Consider the following 22,137-nt stretch of genomic DNA (forward strand, 5'->3'; position numbering starts at 1 on the left):
AATTTCTCTAAGCCAATTCTATTACTATATAAGCTGCAATAAAGTTTTAAATGTATAAAATAATAATCAATGCTAATATGGAACATTTTGATTATTTAAAGCAATGCTTACCTTGATATTAACTTATCTACAAAGACTGAAGGATTGGAATATAAAGCTAGAGGAATAAATTGTATATAGACAGGAACATCTGCAGGATTTTCTAAAGTAATCTCTTCTTCCTTAAACAAAGTAACAAAACAGTAAATGAGAGGTTTCCACAGTTAAAAGTTAAGGGTAGATACTTTATAACCCTATTATATATTTCCCCAAACCAAGGTCATTCTGAATACTTACTGAGGAGCAGTTTGTATTAGTAAGTGGAAATTTCAAGTGCCGGGGGGAGCTAATTATAGAAGGCCAAGAGAGCTCAGCAGTGATTTTTGACAGTATATTTTTTTGAAGGTCTGTATTTACTTCAAATAAAGCGCTCAATCTAGAAAAAAAAATTTGTAAGTCACTGTATCATTAAAAATTTTTTTTCAAATGTTTATTTATTTTTGAAAGAGAGAGACAGAGCGTGAGTTAGGGAGTGGCAGAGCGAGAGGCAGAGAGAGAGGGAGACACAGAATTCAAAGCAGGTTCCAGGCTCTGAGCTGTCAGCACAGAGCCTGACGCGGGGCTTGAATTCACAGTGAGATCATGACCTGAGCTGAAGTCAGACGCTTAACCGACTAAGCCACCCAGGCACCCCTGTAAGTCACTATATCAAAATAAAATATTTGAATTTTCTGAATACGATCTATTATTATATTCTTAAATAAACACAGTTTTATTTGCTCTGACATTTTACTACACTTTTAATAGACACGTATGAAGATGTCTCTGTTTTGGCACAAAGAGCTGCCAAAGTCTCTATCACTGATCACCTGTGTTGTTTTTTGTACCAAATATGTAAAGGACAAGGCAGGTATATACAGATAACATATGGTGTTAAGGGGCTCCTAAAGGATCCTGCATGCCTAGTGGAAAGATCTAGACACCAACAGCAGGCTGCTGATGAATATTCATCAGGACAACCTATGGGATGGCAGTGCATTGCTTGGCATATGGCTTTCCCTCTTTGGGATTAAAAAATGAAGGAAAATCCTGACATGCAATGAAGATGTTAGTTGAAGTGGTAATACATATGGGGCCTTTATACAGACATATGTAAAGTTATCAGCAATATTCAGGACGTCATCTGAGTATTTCCCTACTTATGACTGTTCAAGAACCAGCTGTTTAGAGACCAAGAACACATTTCCTAAGGAAACAATATTACACATGGGGCTAAGGTCTCTGGGCCCAAACACTGAAGCCTACTTTAACCCACAATACCAGTGAATACCAATACTCTATATTGGTAAGAATACAGGCTTTACAAGACTAGAAACAGAAATTCTCTGTAACATACACAGTGACACGGTAGGAGCGGGGAGAATGCCACACTCACTGTGCACCTGGGACGTGATGGTACGGGGTAGATGCAAAGCCCAGCTCTTTAGCAGTGGAGTGTTGGGCACAGGTGGAGGAAGGTAGGGGTTTTGGTGGGTAGGAGGGGAAGACGTTGATTGATAGCACTCCAAGTTATGTATTCATAATATTAAAATTTGGAGACTGTCTATACATTATAACGTCTGTAATGGAAATGTTGGGGATGAAGAACTATTTTATTGAGTGTTCTCTTGAGTGAGTACATCAGAAGTCTTTCTGTACTTATTTTAACCATTTTAAAGTACAAATTTAACTCTCGTCTGCCTTAAGAAATCTTTCCACAGCAGATAGTTCAGATAAACAGAACGCCTTAAATTCAATTGCTAATGGTTTGAAAAATTTAGTACCTATAAATGAGAATATCCTGATAGTGACAAATAGATTCAAATTAGGCAAGTGGAGAATAGCAGTTTTTTTTTTTTAACATTTTAAGTTTATTTATTTTTGAGAGAGAGAGAGAGAGAGCACGCATACATGCACACACACACAAGTTGGGGAGGGGCAGAGAGAGGGTCACAGACTCTGAAGCAGGCTCTAGGCTCTAAGCAGTCAGCACAGAGCCCAATGCGGGGCTCGAACCCACGAACTCTGAGATCATGACCTGAGCCAAACAAAGTTGGAAGTTTAAACAACTGAGCTACGCAGGCGCCCCAAGAAGACCAGTTTTTATCAGCTGTCATAGTATCATTATTCTAGTCAAATTCTCTGCTGAAGCATAAGAAAGATTGTACTTCTACATTCCTGAGTAAGTGTGCATCTACTTTTGAATCCAGGTGTGGTAGTGATTTGTCATTAGCACATTTTCTGCCTGCCAAAGATATATCATTGAGCCTATGTGAACTGGGCTCTGTGTGCCCCCTAACAGTTCAGCATTTGAAAGGGAGGAGGTAATTCTTTTCGCAATGAGCAAACGGACACTTGGTCTCCATTGTGGGATTAAACCCAGGACATGTTTTCTCTGCCTCTAACAGAGGTCAGTGGTAGGTAAAAACTTTCTTTCTTATGCAAATGGCTGTATCTAAGGTGAACACTGTATTCATCCTATATAAAGACAACTTCAAATAGTTCTTTGATTTTAAGGAACTATCTAGAGCACTGGAGAAACGAACAAAAATGGTAGTGTGTATATTTCTAAGCAATATGCAATTAAAATGGCAATTCAAGATGCCTCATTAATAATTTTCTGAAGATAAGGTGTTATTTTCTTAGCCATAGAGAAGTAAAATAACCTAATACAAGAATAACATCTAGAAAGTAACATCAACAGGTACATTTCGAACTGGTAAAGATAGCTAAAATACTTAAAGCAAAACCACTCACCTATGACCTGAATTTTCCTTTATTCCCATCCATCCTTTGAACAGGCTTTGATGCAAATCCCAGTCAGCATCCCAGGTGTCTTCCTGCATGGCTACACCAGGCTGTACTTTGGGTTCGGCTAAAATAAGGAAACATGTATGATGACACGTTTAGCCCTACATCTATATCCACTTGTCAATTTTCCTTCAAATGATTTCCAGGGTACCAAAGGATAGAGTGGCGGCCTTTCATCAAAAAAATATTTTGGGCAGAATGAAGGGCATGAGAGAGAATAGCAAGATAACTTACATTTGGATAGAAAAGGCAAGCCAACATAGCAATGATCCCCACACTGCAGTCCAGGATCAAAATAAATGTTTGCAATCTACAAAGAGGCACAGGAGAATTGTGAATCCCAAATCCACAGAAGGTCACAATAACACAATACTAACACATGGGAATCCTCAAACACAACATTTTCAAACCTTTGACTTTTTTCCTGGCTCTAAGTCTTCCTTATTGCCCCGTAACCGTTTGTAGTAAAATCGCACATCTTCTGACAAAGATCGTATTTGTTGTATCTTCACCTTCTGTGAGAAGGAGTTCATAATATTTAAGCTCTGATGAACTATTTTCCCCTGAAGGAAGAAAACAAACAAACTCATTCGTATGTGGTTGCATTTTCTTAAGAACACACAATTTAGAGGTGACAGACATATTTTTCAGAAACTGAAGCCCAAAGGATACTTAGAATTTTTATCACTTAATAATCTCTAATTTGTTAATCAGAGCCCTCTCAAATATATCTATATTGCTATTTCTGTGTGTGTGTGTGTGTGTGTGCGCGCGCATACACACACACACACACACACACACACACACACACACAATTTGTTTTTTTCACGGCCTGTTATAGAAAAACTAGCGGGACAAATCTCTGCACTCTTATGAAAATGAATTAAAATAAGAAAGTAAAAAAAAATGTTCACACTTGATGTTAAAAAAACGAGGATGCCAACAGAGACAGCTCTGAATAAAGGAAATGATCACTGTCAGTTTGTGAAGCAAGGTTTGTTTACCAAGGCCAGGCTGCCCCCAAAGTATCCAAATTCAGGATGAAAGAATTTAATTCTAAAATCAAAAGCCAAACAAGACAAAAACAAAAATCAGATTTCCTTAGAAAAAATTTTTTCTTTTTAAAAGAAAATGTCATTTGTACCAAAGAGAAATGAGATACCTTTTAAAAATACAGGTTATCAAGTATCTTATTAAAATAGCAGGCAGATTAAATGACTAGATAACCAGTGACTGCTCTTATCAACTGTATGCTTCTCCCTATGATAGGGGATCAGATTTTAAGTAAAAAATTGAATGATTTAAATAATCCTCAATAAGAATTATGTTATAATCTTTCTTTTGTTTGAGTACAGAATTTTACCTTATAATTTGATTCCTAGTCATTTGAAGAAGTCTCGAAAATGATCATACCCACTGGGCTAATATTTGGTACTAGAAGACACAGAGGTTAAGAGAGTGTACAGAAAAAAGAGCTGAATGAAGGTGAGGTTCTAAGTAACACTCATCATTTGCAGCCCGGCCAGAGGGAAACAGCAGAAAGCTATGAGAGGCCAAGTGTGCTGCTATGATGGGGAGAACACAGGAGCAGGAAGCACAAGGCCTTTGACAGCCCCAGCTTGGCCTCTAACCAGCTGTGTGTTCCTGGCAGTTACCTGGTCTTCATGCACCTGTAATAACCACTTCACTCAAGGCCATGTCTTGTCTTTCAGGGGGGTGGGGGTGGGGGTGGGGTCAAAAGAGGTAACAGATACAAAAGTTTATTTTACAATGGTATTCAAATATTAAGTATTAAACTATGAGTTACTTCAAATGTTTATCTGGAGGTACTGTTTTCATTAGTTGGCACGAATATACTCCACTAGATAAGAGATTTTATAGAACCTGATGACTGTTATGGGCTGAATGTGAACCCCTCTCCCCTCATTCATATATTGAAATTCTAACCTTCAATGTTCTAGTAGTATTGGAGGTGTGTTTCGGAGTAGTGTTTCGGAGAGGTGATCGGGTCATAAGGGTGGAGTCCTAATGAATGGGATTAGTGGAGAGACAAAAGAGCTTGCCCTTCCTCTCGGCTCTGCTGGCTAATTGAGGTTACAGTGAAGACAGCCATTTGCAAAACCAGGAAGAATGCCCTCCCCAAACACCAGATCTCCTAGCACCCGAAACTGTGAGAAGTAAATGTTTGTTGTTTAAGTCACCACAATATGGTAATTTGCTATAGCAGCCTGACTAATGCAGTAACATCAAGTTAATCTGTGATTCCAAGCAAATATTTGGTCCTGAAGCCACCTGAAGATATCTAGAAGTTCGACCCAAAGTAGTTCAAAACCAACACCTTGTTTTTATACAGATGCTTTCTCGTTTACTCCATCCATGGGCCTTTCACTATGTCACCTACTGAACTATTCCTGTCTAGGGTTTATTCTGTGTTTAATATCACTGATTGAAAAGGCAACTGAAGAATGGAACAAGGTCTTTTTGGATAAATAATGAAGTCAAGAGTTCTGTACAGTCAGTGCAAAGTGGAATCACAAGACAAAAATTTCATTAAGACCCAACTTAAATGTGTGGGACCTATTAACTCAAAATTTATATTTTTAAGTTGCTCAACTCTGAATTTAAGTTTATTTAAGATTTACACTGCACTATTTCTCTTAACCCATCATGTCTCCTTCCACAGGGTAGGGGACCCTTCTACATTTGTCCCCATGTACCCTGAACTGACCATATCATCTTTCTGCAAAAAGCAGTGGCTGTCTCTTGATTTCCCTACTTCTTTTCTCCTTGTTCTCTAGGTTCAAACTCTAAGTTATATTTTTGACTCTATCTATCCTACCCATACCTGCCTCAATTAGTAGGACCTTCTCAGGATATTCAAGCACAATTCAAATGTGAAATGTCTCTTGCCTAAGTTCTTGTCTCCATTATTTTGCTCCTTCAGCCACCCATTATCTACTAACTGCCTGCTTTGGGGATAAAAGATCCTTCATCCCTTTCCTTGATGAACTCAGAGTCTTACTGGGGAGACCAACACATAAGGCAATATTTAAAGCACATGTGAGGCCTGTTGCAAGAGAGGTTATTTAAAATCATTTTAAGATCACACATGTAACACCTAGTAATGTCTAGTGGAGTCAAGAAATGGTCAGGGAAGAGATGACCATGGAATTGAATCTTGGAAGACAGTGTAGTTCTTTGAAGGCAGGGGAAGAGGAACGGTGTTCAAGACAAACAGCCAAGGCTTAGAGGTATGAAAGGGCTTTATTGCTCTGCCAATGCCCTAAGCTCAAACCTCTTCTTGACACTTCTCATACAGATTCTGTATGAGTGCCTAGGTTGGCCTCAGGCACTTTATTGTCACTTCCTAATTCACCTTATATTTACTTCTGCCAGGAAAAAAAAAAAAAGTTTAAACTCAGCTCTGATGATGTCAAGCCTCTGCTTAAAAACTTTAAGTTTTCATGGACTTAAATGTGTTGTTTTTTTTCATGCTATCACTCCAACATGTCATTCCATCTTCTTAAATTTCCCTCCATTCTTTTTTTTTTTTTTTTTTTTTTAACATTTACTTATTTTTGAGACAGAGAGAGACAAGAGCATGAACGGGGGAGGGTCAGAGAGAGAGGGAGACACAGAATCTGAAACAGGCTCCAGGCTCTGAGACGTGACGTGGGGAGCCTGACGTGGGGCTCGAACCCACGGATCGCGAGATCACGACCCAAGCCAAAGTCGGATGCTTAACCGACTGAGCCACCCAGGCGCCCCAAATTTCCCTCCATTCTTATCAAACTGGGCAACTCACTACTGTGTAAAGCCATCTCAGACTTTACTGCCTCTGTGTCTATACTCAGGTTGACTCCAGGGTCCTGAATGCAAGTTTTTACCTCCCCTATTTTCCCTGCTAAAAGAAATTCTAAGCCAGTTTACATGTACCTTTATCAATTACATATGTATTTCCCTCACAGCACTTCATTTTTATACTTTTTAGGGCACTCTCTACATTCTGCTTTACATTTATGCATCATGGACCCATTTCCCATTCTTGATTGAAAACTTTTTGAGAGAAGGAACTAGTTCTCTTTGTGTCTCCTGTGGAAGCTGGCTCAATGTCTTACCTTAAAATAAGCAATTAATAAAGAATAACTGACTTTACTGTTAGGTTATAGGGACACAGAGGTAAAGGCAAAGAAAAAAATTACAAAAAAAATCTATAAATTAAATCTCTTACTGGAAAGGAAGGTGGAAGAACCATATGTTTTGGGAAGCAAGTCAGTGAACCCACTGCGATTACAGCCTTCACGGGAATTGTTAGAATCTGTGGAGTGAAGTAGACCATAAGGAAATAAGTGTTTAAGTCTGAGATTAATCTTGATCATTACTGCATAAGTTTTGAGGATGTAAAAAAACTCAACTTGGGACTTATATTAGCAATAACCAACTCAAAAGTAATATTAAAATTACCTACATATACTGTTTAACTTGACCAATGTACTCCATCAAATGCTCTGAAATATAGTAAATTTCCATGTACTGCTCAGTGATTCAAAGAAAACATGGTAAATAAGACCAAACAATGGGAAAGGAATGAAGAGCAGATTTTCATAATAGGTTATTCTGCAGATTATTAATTTAACAAGGAAAGTCAAATTGTACTCCTAAAACAATGTATGAAAAACAGCATTTTCTAGAGTTACATAGTTCTCTATTTTTTGTATATAGTAATAAATTAACATCAACTTAATTAAAAAATGAGTTGAACATTATAGATTTAGAATATCAACTCATACTCTATTTATAACTTACAAAGATACTTCTCTAAGATATTTTTTCCTAGTTTTCATTTTTATCCATACTAACAAAAACTTGTCATAGCTATGAAATGCACTTATTTGTATTATGAGTGATTAACAGGAATTCTTTACTTTTGGAGGTAATTTGCCATACTCCCAACAAATCATTTATTATTACTTTAATTCTAATTATTATTTTTATATATTATTATTATTATATCACTAAATATGTTTATTCTGAATTCACTTTCATTCATGTGGGGGTGGTATATGATGAAAAAAGGTTGGAGAATAAGGGAAGCAACTTGTTGAATCTAGTAGTGTTCAAATTCACAAAGAACTGCTAAATATTAAATTAAAATACTTAGGTGTGGCAGAAACATATCCATTCAAAATCCCACTAAATGCAACATGTTAGACACCACAAAGAGTCTTTCACTCAATGATCTTCACTTTGCCCTTGACTTAGAATGACTCATGTAAATATAATCATAAGAACTCACATTAAGATGTGAGTTCTCGACTGTATCTTCCTTTTTGGAAACATCACACAGGATGATATTAATGACTGCAGAAGAATCAGTGATCTAATTCAGGAATTTTAGTCAGGGTCTTTGCAGTGCTATAACCTAAGCAGGTTTCTAACACAGCAACTGTAAGTGTGCCAAAGCCATTTTTCTCAAGTTGTTTTCAGTTAAGAGGTTTGGGTTTTATCAGAAAACTATGAGCTAATGAACACCATTGTTTTATAAAGTATTCTCAAAAGCTCAGTTTTTAAGGTTATGAAACAGATAAAGTGTATATCAGTAAACTTAGTTGTTTCTATTGAAAACAAAAAAAGGACTAAATCAGAAATACCTCATTGACATGAATCCCCATAGTCTTACCTCATAGTCTGTGGTGATCTGTATGGCTCCATCATGAATCCCTTCCAGTTTTTTTGCAGTAAGTTTGACTCTGAACACTGCAAAATAGCCTGAAGCTAATATTACCTGTATGTAGTAGAAATGACATCATTCATTAGCCTTGCTAGCTCAAGTTTCCTATTAAAATGGTAAAGAGAGCTATTGTGATGAAGTGATTTCTGAATTCTTATGTATGTCTAATGTATGACAGTGAATTGCCACACCATCTTGTACAAATATCTCAAAATAATGTCCATCCTTTGATACTTATTCCATGGGCCACCAAGAAAACTGGCTTCCTGAGGAACAATCTGATTCCCATCTACCAAGATGGAAAGGGGTATGGTCCTCACACATCACACCTATACCCGCACAGACAAAGAGGGTGAGAGCTGGAGCAAAGGGACACAGCTTTCCACCAATCCTTCAGCTATTTTAGGGCACAAGTACAAAGTTGGTTCGGTTTCAAGTTCTGAATTTAACTGTCACATTAATAATCATGCCTTCAAAGCAACTGAGATTATTGCGTCATACGAAAGTGTCAAATATAATGGAAAGAAAAAAGAGTTAATAAAAATTTGAAAGAAGTATGGAAATTTTATCTGTTTTCTCAAGCTATTTGCTGATGTTTCTGGCATTTACCTCTTTTTAACTGAAGTATAGTTAACATATAACATTGTATCAGTTTCAGGTATACAACATAATGATTCAATACTTGTATACATTATGAAATGATCACAATAGATCCAGTCACCATCCATCACCTCACATAATTAAACATTTATTTTTCTTGAGATGAGAACTTTTAAGATTACTCTCTTAACAACTTCCACATACACAATACAGTATTACTAATTATAGTTACCATGCTATACATTATATCCCCATGATTTTTAACTGGAAGTTTGTAGATTTTTACCCCCTTCACCTAGTTTGCCAGCCCTACCCCCTACCTGCAGCAATCACCAATCTGTTCTACCTATGAGCTTGGTTTGTTTTATTCTTTTATATTTTACATCTAAGTGAACTCATATAGTATTTCTCTTTCTCTGTCCAACTTCTTCCATTTAACATAATGCCCTCAAGGTCCATCCATGTTGCTGCAAATGGCAAGATTCCATTCTTTTTTATGACTAATATTCCTGTGTGTGTGTGTGTGTGTGTGTGTGTGTGTGTGTGTGTGTGTGTTTGCGTATCAACCACATCTTCTTTATTCAACCATTGATGGTCACTAGGTTGTTTTCATATCTTGGCTACTGTAAATAATGCTCAATAAACATGCAGGTGCATATATCTTTCTAAATTAGTGTTTTTGTCTTCTTCAGATAAATATCCAGAAGTAGAGTTACTGGATCATATGGTAGTTCTATTTTTAATTGTTTGAGGAAGCTCCAAACAATTTTCTACAGTGGCTGTATCTACCAATAGATGAAGGTTCCCTTTTCTCCACATCCTTGACAACACTAGTAATTTCTTGTTTTCTGACAGCCATTCTGGCAGGTGTGAGGTGGCATCTCAGTGTGGTTTTGATTTGCATTTCCCCGATGATGGCTGATGTTGAACATCTTTTTTATGTGTCTGTTGGCCATCTGGATATCTTCTTTGGAGAAATGACTATTTAAATCCTCTGCCCATTTAAAAATCAGACTGCTCATTTTTTGCTGTTGAGTGGTATGAGTTGTTTTACATACTGTGGATATTAACTCCTTATTGGAAACATGTTTTGCAAATATCTTCTCCCATTCAGTACACTGTCTTTTCCTTTTATTGATGGCTTCCTTTGCTACGCAGAAGCTTTTTAGTTGGATGTAGTCCCAACAGTTTATTTTTGCTTTCGTTGCCTTTGCTTTTGCAGTCAGATCCAAAAAAATCATCACCAAGACTGATATCAAGGGACTTACCCTTATGTTTTCTTCTAGGGGCTTTATGGGTTCAGGTCTTAAATTTAAGTCTTTCATCTGGTTTGAGTCAGTTTTTGTGAGTGGTGTGTGACAGTGGTCCAGTGTCATTCTTTCCACACTCTCTTCAATTGTGTACAGTTTGTGAAGCTGTACTTCAATTATTAGTAGTTATATTTTATCTAGAATTCACATTTACCTTAAAATAACAAATGTCGACACACCAAACAGACTCGCTTTCTCCTTTTTTAGAAGCATTTTCTGTGTTGGTTTTGTGCAATTCTAACACTTTCATCATGACTCCTGCTGCCCAAATCAGAACACAGGTCTGAAGGTCATGGACTTGTTGGCAATGTGTGTTTCATAAGGAACAGATGCTAATTTAGTTCATAGCTTTGGGTTTTGGGAAAACAGTTGAAAGTTTAGGCACTGTAAACTTAAAAAAATCATTTTGTGGAGTTGCTATTTTGAAGTTGGCAACTCACTACAACTTCCTATTTTAAGAGTTCATAACAATGATCTCATCTTTTTGTCCCTTGTTTTTAAATTTAGAGTTTCATATAAAAGCTAATTCTAAAACCCTAAATTGTCAAACAGGCTTTCTGTTGTTAAACGGACCTCTCAAATTTAAATAGTATGTGTTAACATATGCTATTTATTGTTAGGAAATGATCCAGATTTCTAGAATTATTGGGTTTATAATGTCTTACTAGGAAACAGAAAACTCAACCACGTGGGAGCAGATATACACATGATTTGACTCTTTACTGTTGAAAGGAATACATTAATGGCTGGCCTAATTATTATCTGTTTTCAGCATTCTATTTCTATTAAAAATAAAATCTCATTTGCAGTGACAAATATTACTTCTCATGGATATATCTTTGTTTTAAAAGGAGGCTTTATTTTTGAATCAAATTTAATACACTATAAGTTACTGAAATATACACACCCATAAATTACCACTATTCACAAATATCTGATTATGTAGCTTGAATGCTACATAGTTGCAATTAGAATATATGTCAGTACTGTTTTCCCCCTTTTCATAAATCCTCTTCCAAGCTTCTACACACAATCATCAAATTTTTATTTACTTCATATTCAATCATAAAATCATGATTTACTTTATGTACTGGACTGTTCCCAAGTATTTGAATTATTAGTAATGTTACTATAAACATCTCCATTCTCTCAGCTTTTACTTCTTCAAATTATTTCCACAGGAAAAATTCCCAGGAGTGGTATATATTGCCAAACTGCTCTCCAAAATAACTATTTTTCGGGATCCTTCTAGTATAAACTGTTTAAATCAATTTTTATAGCCTATGGCATTCCATGGAAGCATATTTGTCAACCATCTCTGTGCGTAAGGACATTTTATCTTTCTTTTGTTAAAACTGCCACAAAAAGTTTTATCCTTAGCTTAATGGATAATATGTTAAGCTCCTCCTCACACAAGGTGACTCTACTAGTTCTGTTCTGAGTAGGTATAAACTCCAAGTTCCACTTTCAGTAGTGGAAAGGGCTTTGACTAATATATCTGTTATCTCTGTTTCATGCTCCTTTATGACCAAATGTACCTATTTATACAACAGAGTAGAAGTACAAGGGCAGATCTAGAAAGGGATCAAACAGTGTTTGCCTCACTGATACTCTCTTCTCATCAGTACAGAAAACTGGCCACAAATATTCTGTATAATCGAAAACACTTTCTGCCAGTGTGCAGGGCCATCTTTTTGGCCAAGTAAATTCAATGAACACAGGGTTAGTTTAGTACCTATAGGAATTTCTCTTATAACGACACTTGTGTTACAAAGAGATTATTTAAGTTTTGTTATAGAACTTTTTATGACAAGGCAGAACTTACTCCTTTGGGCTTCAAGTGCCCTCAATATAAAAGGAGGGGTTGAAGTAGATTACCCACAAGAACCTTTTAATATCAAATAACAAATGTTACTATGAATCTCACAAAAATATTAACTGAAATATGTGTTGTAGGAATAGTTTTTTACTTGGGGTTTAGACATACATCTAAGTTTAAGGCAACAATAAGAAAATTTACTTACTGATGACTGGTCTGATAAAGAGGATTTTTCTAATTCTGGAAGGCTTGAAATTATTGTAGTTCTATTGCCTTTTTCAGAAGCTACAAGTTCTATCGATAAACCGTCTCCTATGATGTGCCAACTTTTTATGGCCAACTTAAAAAAGAGAAAGATATGAAAGTGATTATTGCAGCACTAGCATAAAATCCTTAAATGTGATTTAGAATAAAAACATATATATATTTTTTTACCTCAATTGGATTACTGTTTATAATTGCAAATAAAATGTTACTTGCTTCTGTAGCACTCAATATGCCAAAATCTATGAAACGTTCCTCTATTTTAGGGGGTAATACAAAGTACTGAAAAGATATGAAAGAACTAGATTAAATATACAATCACATTTACATAAAAGAATGTTATCAAGAGAAAGTAGCTATATAAAGATATCCTAAGGTTTCTATATTTTATGTCAATAAACACAAATATACACATATATAAAATATAATTAAGCATTCTGTACAATGAAATATTTTGAGTAATCAGAAATGAAAACATTCATAGTCTCTATGGAATAATATTGCTTCTCTAAAGGCACATAAAAGAAATAGGAAGATAAAGTACTAGGGAAGGTTAAGTGGAGCCCTAGAGGATGAGGCAAAAAATCCTTGGTCTCAAGAAACATTATGCATTCATGAGAGCAGCCATGATATATAATTATTCAAGCAAAACAAATGAAGAAGTGGGATAATTCTGCAAGTCCCCCCAGCTCTGAAATTCTTATTGATGTTGGCTTTTTGGAGAACTACATCTTTATATGTTCTAATTTTCTTTTTAGCTTTTGCATCTTTCTTATCAGTTCTATTTCTTATCTAAAGTTCTTTCATTGATTATCCTAAGGACAGCTTAGTTTGGATTTTTTTCCTCCGGCTTATTTCCTGTATTAGAAAGACCTTTATTCTTTCCTACTATTCCCAACTGTGTGTCTTTACCACCTTACTTTCATCTTTATTATTTGACTCTCTTCTTCACCTTGTATTTCCTAGTTTGAGTCATCTCTTCCTTAAATACTTTCTTCTTCACCCTCCCTGTAGTATTGTTTTTTTCTGATTATTTTCTCCTACTTAGTTTGTTTTTACTTTCCCCATGATTGTAACAGTTTAAAAGCAAAACCAAGAGAAAGCACAATGTGGGAAAGATCTAAGTACAAGCTGTAAGGGAAGGATTCAACTGTGACATGATAAGAGATGGCCGCTGGAAGGATGAAAACCAGTTATCTGAAAAGTATTGACTGAGGAGGGATGACACCAACTTGTAGAGCTCAGAAAATGGCAAAATTTAAGTATGTACCTGTACAAAATGACTGCCTAATAATAGCTGAACACACAAAAGATGGGTAGAGTTAGAATTTTAAAGGTAGGTAACATACTTACATCTAAAAATCCTGTATATACCCGCACAGGTAAATGAAATTTAGAAGCATTGGTAATAAGTAAAATATTGTTATCTATGTGCATGGATGATGTGGATGGCATAAAAAACAGAGTAAAAATGTATCCTGATTCATTTGGAAGAATTAAGACTGGTTTGCTGAAGTTGTGAACCTAGGAAGTGAGGGGAGAGAAAAAAAACAATGTGTCAGCATTATCTAGTTGATAGATTAGTAAAATTAAAAGTATGGGTGTTCCCAGACATACTTTAAACATTGTTTTGGCTTCTTCTGGTAGCAATACATCATGAATGAGGATTGCAAAGCTGAAAGTGTTCGTAAGGTAAATTGGCCTTTCCACAGGATCAGCAGGACTGTCTCGGATGTGAAATAATGTTGCAGCGTGATCAAATCCCAAATAACTATTTGAAAGAACATAAACAAATCATTTTTACCTTCATGTGTTAATTTAAAATCTAAGTTCTTCTGTTTTAATAACTTTACATTTAGCATTAAGGACATAACTGGAGAAGTATAACTATAAATATTTTAGAGATTGCACATGATTTAAAACAAAACTTAGCTTACAAAATATTGACATGTAATATAAAGAATTATTCTCTATTGAATTATATGCAGTCAAGTAAAATCAAGGATGTATTAACAGAAAAAGTTTTAAGCTATTTAAGAAAAATCATGTTCATCATTTAATTGCAACCAGCTTTGTTAAAATGAGTCCCTACCAAGAAGGATATTGAACTATTATTATTTCAAGTATAATCAGAAAATGAACTACATATTTTACTGCCCATTTATAAAAAGCTGTAATTCTAGAAGACTGTTTATAAGTTTATTAAGGAATATAAATGATTTTGTTTCAAGTGACAATATACCTTGATAACAAGCCACAACTGACTGTATGTTACAGAAGGAATTACAGAAAGGAAACAGCTTCAATGATTTGAATATTATTTAAAAATCATAGATTCATTTTTCTATTGTATTACTGAATCATTAAGACTTTATTTAAGCCCACATTATATCATCCTATTTACCTTTTTCTTCTAAAAAAGTTAAACAGGAGATTTTTCTCCTTTACAGTGGAAGTTGTTCTTTTCAACAATTCCATGGAGTTTATGTGAATTTGGATACTACTTTTGCTAGGGTCAATGAGTAGGAAAACAAAATTTACTGATTAGTGAAAACTTAGAAAGCTTACTTTAAAGAGAAACTCACCCATCTAAAACTTCTGCTTGATATGGTATTTCAAGTTTAGAATAACTCTTTTCCTTTGCCTTAACAGTTATTTTCCCAGAAAACTGAGACGGTTTTTTTGCCTTTGATGCTAAAAGGAAGCATAAAAAATAATCTCTGTCACCTTTTGCTATCAGAGTTTATATACAGAGCAGGATGAGAGTGACTTGATGTAACCTGACAAAATCTTAAAAACAAAGCTGAAGTTTCAGATTGGCAAAGAGGAGACTTTTACATTTTACATCAAATTATCACACTTCTTATCCAAAAGAAGAAAAATATTTTAATTTTCCAGTAATGGGATTAAACAGATAAGGAATTAACAAGTGAACACAATTCAGGAGGGAAAACACTGTATTTGAGCTATTTCCCTAGAGCCATAAGCCATGACTTTCCTCACACCAGGGCTTCTCAACCTGGGCACTAGTAATGTTGTAGGCTAGGTTAGTTCTTTCTGGGGTGCAGGGGCTGTGCTGTTCTTTGTAGGATGCTTGGTGGCATCCAGGCCTCTGCCTGTTAGATAGCAGTAGCAGCCCCCAGATATGACAACCAAAAATGTCTGTGGACACTGACAAATGTTCCCTGGCCTAGGAGGCAAAACTGGCCCCCATGGAGAACCCCTGGTTTACAGCTGTGTTAAGAAATAACATTCCTTGTATGGCCAGAGTCTTGTTATAAACACCAAGAAAGCAGCATGGTGCAAGAAGCATCCGGTGTTGTGTATTAGCCTACCCGAACTCATAGTATAAGACTCTTCCTGCCATCATATTGCCCTTACAGATGAAGTAAAATCTTTACATTTTGTAGCAGTTGTGAATAAATCCATCTGGAATTACAGAAATAGATCCAGTTGGATCCAATCTGGGTACCCATTAGATGTTCTTTTCAAAGCAAATAAAGAAGCTGTTTATCTTTATCCTACTTAAGGTACTTCAGAAACACTTCCAGTTAGTTCTGCAAATGTGCGTAATCCAACTTTAGCACAAACAACAACAACACAACAACAAAAAGGGTATGACATCTAGTATGTGGCTATGTATAGACAGTGATTTCTGTCCAACTCTTGATTTCGGCTCAGGTCATGATCTCGCGGTTCAGAGGACTGAGCCCCACCTCAGGCTCCGTCTGCTCCACATGACAGTGCAGAGCCTGCTTGGGATTCTTTCTCTTTTCCACGTGTGCACATATTCTCTCCAAATAAAAAAATAAACTTAAAAAAATGCCTCCCATTAAACCTCATTTCTTTCTGCTTGTTATATGGCTATTACTAGGTTTATTATTTTAGGAGGCTGTACAATATTCCTACTATGGATGGGAGGATGGAAGGGGAGGGAGAAGGTGACACCATTCCCATGGTAATAGAAACCACTTTTTTTTTTTTTAACATTTATTTTTGAGAGACAGAGAGAGACAGAGTATGAGCAGGGGAGGGGCAGAGAGAGAGGGAGACACAGAATTCGAAGCAGGATCCAGGCTCCGAGCTGTCAGCACAGAGCCCAACACAGGGCTCGAATTCACAAACCGCGAGATCATGACCTGAGCCAAAGTTGGACTCTTAACTGACTGAGCCACCCAGGCGCCCCTAAAAACAACTTTTAAGAAACGTATCATTTACTTTTAAAAGATACTTTTCCTTTATATTAAATTTTACATAATTTAAGAAATACTATTTTAGCATCTATGATCTCAGGAGAACCAACATTATTGACATTCATTTATATCAAGAAGGGAAATACTGCACTGGGTTGTCAACTCAGGAGCTGGAGAAGAACAGTGTGGGAGAACTACATAGGACAACTGTTCCTGGTGAACACTCCCCCACTGCTTGGATTTATCAGAAGGATGGATCCTAAACGTTCTTAGGGTCAGGAATTACTATTGGCCGCTCTTCTTAGTAAGAGAAGACAATGTACTTGCTGATGTTAATACTGGTGGACGTGACTGTGGTATCCCAGCAACAGAGAAGATAATTTATCAAAGATCTGGAAATAACTGTGGCATCAAAACCTTCTGCAGTACTATTTCTTGATAGCTGGGTTATGAAAGTATGCCACATATTTAGTCGTGATTTCTTAAAAAAACTTTTTTGAACATTTTATTTATTTAAGTAAGTGCTATGTCCAGTATGGGGCTCAAACTCATGACCCTGAGATCAAGAGTTGCATGCTCCACTGAATGAACCAGCTAGGTGCCCCTTAATCTTGATTTCTCTGGGAGTTTTCTCTGAGCTCACGGGATGAACACTAAAGCTTGGCACCCAGATTGTGCACTGCTCCCGATCCTCCCCAGAGCCCTCAAGTGCAAGGAGTAAGCACAGATGCCCTCACAAACACTGTGCAGAGTCTTCCAGTATTCTGCTATACTCGGTAGATCACAGTGATCAAATGCTCTCTTGTGATGAGTGTAGATGTGAAATGTGGGCTACGAGCAGAGGTGGCTCCATCATAAAGCCAAAGTATAAGCTTCAGGGCTCCTCACCCTGCAAGGGCCCTTATGAGAAAAGCCCCATTTGGATTTCAGTTCTTATTAAATGTAATTACACACATAATTAAGCAGCTATCAAATCACTATTTAAAAATTTTTGTGACAGCAAATTCAATAAATGTTCTAGTATAGGGGATAAAGCTGGATAAAAACATGCTATTAAGATATGTTAAAGTCTGGGTTAACATTTCAAATATCAAAATATACAATATATATGTTTGAAATCATAGTAATCTAATTTGACAATGCTATCATAAAGGCTATTATTTTAGGTAGGCAGAGCTGTCTTCCCTGTTTAAAAAGCCAATATAGGAAACTGTTACAGGGAATACTTTATTTCTTTTTTTTTTTTTTTTTTTTTTTCAAGGTTTTTTTTTTTTTTGGGCAGAGAGAGACAGAGGCGGCAGTGGGGGGGGGCGGAGAGAGAGGGAGACACAGAATCAGAAACAGGCTCCAGGCTCTGAGCCATCAGCCCAGAGCCCGACGCGGGGCTCGAACTCACGGACCGCGAGATCGTGACCTGGCTGAAGTCGGACGCTCAACCGACTGCGCCACCCAGGCGCCCCGGGAATACTTTATTTCTATTCTCAAACATGCTTCTGAAACTCAAATACATTATCACTCAATTACAAAAAATAATGACTTCGTAATTAAGGTAAATACCTTAAATACTATACATTCACTAGGTATATATGTGAAAGCCCAGATTACAAAAATTTAATTCCAATCCTAATGTATTTGCTAATACTAATTTCACTTTATGAAGCTGTATTTTCTTTCATGAAGCAATCAAATAAGAATTTGTGATGGTTTATAAGATAAACCAACCTAAGCAGTAATACAAAATCTGACTGTAAAATGGTCAGGGTTTCTATATGAAGATGTCAGTACAGATGTCTTCTAGTTTATCAAAATAAGATCACCCCATTAGAGAGTGAAAGCCGAATACTTACCATCAAAACTAATACTTGCAACCTTGGTATATTTACTTTCTGAAGCTTTTAACGTAATTGGTTTAAAGTGTACCGTTATAGCGTCATTTTGTGGTGTAGGTCGAACACTCTGCAAACAGAAAAAAATATGTATCATTATTTTAGTCTCATGGTTCAGTTACTTTACACTGGAGAGTGTACTGGAAACATGCAGCAGAATAAAAAAATGGAAGTTTAACTTTATGCGCTGCCTTTAAACAGAATAGGCCAGGGGAGCCTATTCTGAGGGCTCAGTTGGTTGAGTGTCCAACTCTTGATTTTGGCTCAGGTCATGATCTCACAGTGATGGGATTGAGTCCCACGACGGGCTCATGCTGGGTATGGAGCCTGCTTAAGATTCTAGCTCCCTCTCCCTCTGCCCTGCTGGCACATGTGTGCTCTATTAATAAATCAATAGAATAGGTCAAACTGGCACAACATCACATTAATTTCATCAGAATATCTTCATGCAATAAAATGATGGCCATAGGAAGAGTTTAAGATCAGTAAGTGATTGTAAAAATCTAGAGACAAACTAGTACCATACACTAGGTATGAATACATAAAACAGGAAAAAAAAGGCATAATGAGTCATATATGAGAAAAGGAGACACGAAGATTTATGATAGGGTCCCTCTTAAAGAACTCCACCATACCAAATGTAACATCCTGACTATGTTGAATAACATCCTGAAAATGAAGAATGATGTGAATTTGGGAGCCAGTACTCCTCTGCCACGGTGTTTTTGCAGATCCCTCTTCTTCCTCTTCCTCTTCTTTTAATATTTACTTACTTTTTAAAAATATTTATTTATTTATTTATTTTTTACTTACTTAAAAAAAATTTTTTTTAATGTTTATTTATTTTTGAGAGAGAGAGACAGAGTGCAAGCTGGGGGGGGGAGGGGGGGCGGGGGCAGTGGGCAGAAAGAGACGAAGACACAGAATCCGAAGCAGGCTCCAGGCTCTGAGCTGTCAGCACAGGGCCTGACGCAGGGCTCGAACTCACAAACCATGAGATCATGACCTGAGCCAAAGTCAGACACTTAACCAACTGAGCTGCTCAGGCGCCCCTAATGTTTACTTACTTTTGAAAGAGAGACAGAGCATGAGTGGGGGAGGGCAGAGAGAGAGGGAGACACAGAATCTGAAGCAGGCTCCAGGCTCTGAGCTGTCAGCACAGAGCCCGATGTGGGGCTCAAACCCACAAACCACGAGATGATGACCTGAGCTGAAGTTGGGCACTCAACCGACTGAGCTACCCAGGTGCCCCTTGCAGATCCCACTTCTAATGGGACTTTCTCTACCTCCCTAGGGCATGGCTGTGTAAGTGAGGCATGCCACTGTTACCAGGCAAGGCTGTACTCTCAGCTGTGGGACTGAGCAGTAGACTGAAGGGCTGTGTAGCTTGGAGAGGTCAGAACAGTTTAAACTTAAAAAATAAGATTTTTCTATTCAACAACTAAATCTATAATAACAAATACCATAAAAGCTTGCACTTTTGGAGCAAACTAGAAAAATGAATACAGTTGAAGGTGCAGTTACTTTTTTATTACCTTAGTGACACAAAGCATTTTTCATTGGAAGGAACCTTAAAGATCCCCATCTCCTTCCCTGTTTTACAGATGAAGAGAACCTTGCAATATGGAGTGATGTTTCAGTAGCTAGGCATCAAGAGGCGGGACTGGAAACCAGATGTCCTGACTTGGTTCAGGGCTTGGGCCCTTTACAGGCATCCTAGTGCCTAAACATGTATTAATGAAGTCATGGTATTGTACACAAATCTTGATCAATACTCTTCCTTTAGAATTGAACTAGGGGGCACCTGGGTGGCTCAGTCAGTTAAGTGGCCAACTCTTGATTTAGGCTCAGGTCACACTCTCACAACCATGGGATCAAGCCCTGCGGAGCCTGCTTAAGATTCTCTCTCTCTGCCCCTTTACAGCTCATGTGCTCTATCTCTTTCTCTCTCTCAAAAAAGAATTCATTTAGAATCTTACTTTGGTCTCAAAATGCTTCTGGAGTTTTTTGCTGATTTTTCAGGGGCTTTATAAACTTGTCAAAGCCTGATGCTTCCCATAGAAAGAACACAGTTCTTTTCTGTGACACGCACCAGGCACACGCCTGCTAACATGGGTGCAGTCAGGTCCCTGCAAGTCACCAAGTTCTTCCCCGTCTCCCTACCCACCCTTCAGTACATCCGTAAAGGTGGAATCTGACTACAAAGGTGGAATGAAGGTACAAGAAGCACCTGAGAGAGTATGAAGAAAAACTCCTTTTGCACTGGTCTGCTATCACAGGGAAGAAAGTTGGTTACACATAAAGATTACAGACACTGCTTTTACTACCAGATGGTGGGGCGTCTCCCTCCTCACTACTTGTTAGTCTTTACTGGGCCTGGAATGATGACCCTAAGGATGGTTCTGCAGTTTTCTGAGCTGGAAATCTTAATAGCCTGAGCTCTTGGCCTCAGGGTCTTTTGGTATTTTAACTCTTTTATCTTTCTTCTGAACTTCTCATTTGCTTTGGAATCTCTAACTGGGGCTGCAAGTGGATTTGTTCATATTGATATATTTATCAGTATGCTTGCGATTAGTAGCAATCGTTTAAAATACAAATCTCTTCATCCCTTAAAGAGAGAGAGAGAGAGAGAGTGTGTGTGTGTGTGTGTGTGTGTGTGTGTGTGTGTGTGTGTTATTTTTAACAATAAAACAAAGCAGTTTGACGATAAAACGGGAAGGTTTCATATATTACATACCTACACTAATACTTCTAAAGGAAAGGAAAGCAGTACAGAAGTGTACGTGACAATCCCATTTGATGAATTTATGCAACAAAAAAGATATTAAGTATTTAACTAGAAGTGTCAGTTTGAGTAAGCTGCCCATCTACTCTGGGCCTTATTTTTCCTGCCTGTAAAACACTAGGGGATTAGATTAGGTATTTTCTAAGATTCCATCTATTTACAAAATTTGGTGGTTGTATTAATTTTGTTCTTTTTTCAAATGAGCACTTTTACCCTGAGGTCAAGATTTGTTAGAGAGATGATCGTATAAAGCTTTGTAGTTTGCAGAGGACTTCCACATGCTCTACTGAATGTGTCAGAGTAGGAATGGAATCTTGACCATTTTCAAACACGCTTAAAGACTGCAAGTAGCAGTTCATTAGTAATGACGACGACACCTTTTGAGTGCTATTAGCCTGCACAACACCATAACAGAAATAGCTAAATAAAACTATTTATTTATTTAAAACAGTCACTGTAAATAGTAGGAGCTTAGAGTACTTGATGAAAAATGTTTTTCTCACATGTAACATATTACTCTAAGATTTTCCTTACCAGAGGAAAAAAATTTTTTAATTGTTTTCCTTTTTTTTTTTAAGTTTATTTTTTTTTGAGAGAGAGAGAGAGAGAGAGAGCGAGAGAGAGCAAGCGCAGGGCAGGGGCAAAGAGAGAGAGGGAGAC

The 22,137-nt window shown here is 37.0% G+C and overlaps 1 protein-coding gene and 1 non-coding gene across 2 annotated transcripts in view; both read right to left on the reverse strand.

Moving 5' to 3' along the window:
* Nucleotides 1–22,137, reverse strand: part of TMEM131 (transmembrane protein 131) — a 242,518-nt gene that overhangs the window by 44,150 nt on the left and 176,231 nt on the right. The window contains exons 12-24 of the mRNA XM_040453962.1: nucleotides 18,654–18,762; nucleotides 15,199–15,307; nucleotides 14,231–14,384; nucleotides 13,967–14,137; nucleotides 12,785–12,895; nucleotides 12,555–12,689; nucleotides 8,570–8,674; nucleotides 7,121–7,207; nucleotides 3,300–3,452; nucleotides 3,124–3,199; nucleotides 2,836–2,953; nucleotides 337–475; nucleotides 112–221 (exon numbers count right to left, since the gene is read on the reverse strand). Of these exons, the coding sequence (XP_040309896.1) occupies nucleotides 112–221; nucleotides 337–475; nucleotides 2,836–2,953; nucleotides 3,124–3,199; nucleotides 3,300–3,452; nucleotides 7,121–7,207; nucleotides 8,570–8,674; nucleotides 12,555–12,689; nucleotides 12,785–12,895; nucleotides 13,967–14,137; nucleotides 14,231–14,384; nucleotides 15,199–15,307; nucleotides 18,654–18,762 (1,577 nt within the window). The remainder of the gene's footprint in view (nucleotides 1–111; nucleotides 222–336; nucleotides 476–2,835; nucleotides 2,954–3,123; nucleotides 3,200–3,299; nucleotides 3,453–7,120; nucleotides 7,208–8,569; nucleotides 8,675–12,554; nucleotides 12,690–12,784; nucleotides 12,896–13,966; nucleotides 14,138–14,230; nucleotides 14,385–15,198; nucleotides 15,308–18,653; nucleotides 18,763–22,137) is intronic.
* Nucleotides 6,568–6,652, reverse strand: TRNAQ-UUG (transfer RNA glutamine (anticodon UUG)). The gene has a single exon. It is a non-coding gene; the product is annotated as a tRNA-Gln (tRNA).

Source organism: Herpailurus yagouaroundi, unplaced genomic scaffold, assembly GCF_014898765.1.
Source record: "Herpailurus yagouaroundi ecotype Mexico unplaced genomic scaffold, PumYag 210, whole genome shotgun sequence".
NCBI lineage: Eukaryota > Metazoa > Chordata > Mammalia > Carnivora > Felidae > Herpailurus > Herpailurus yagouaroundi.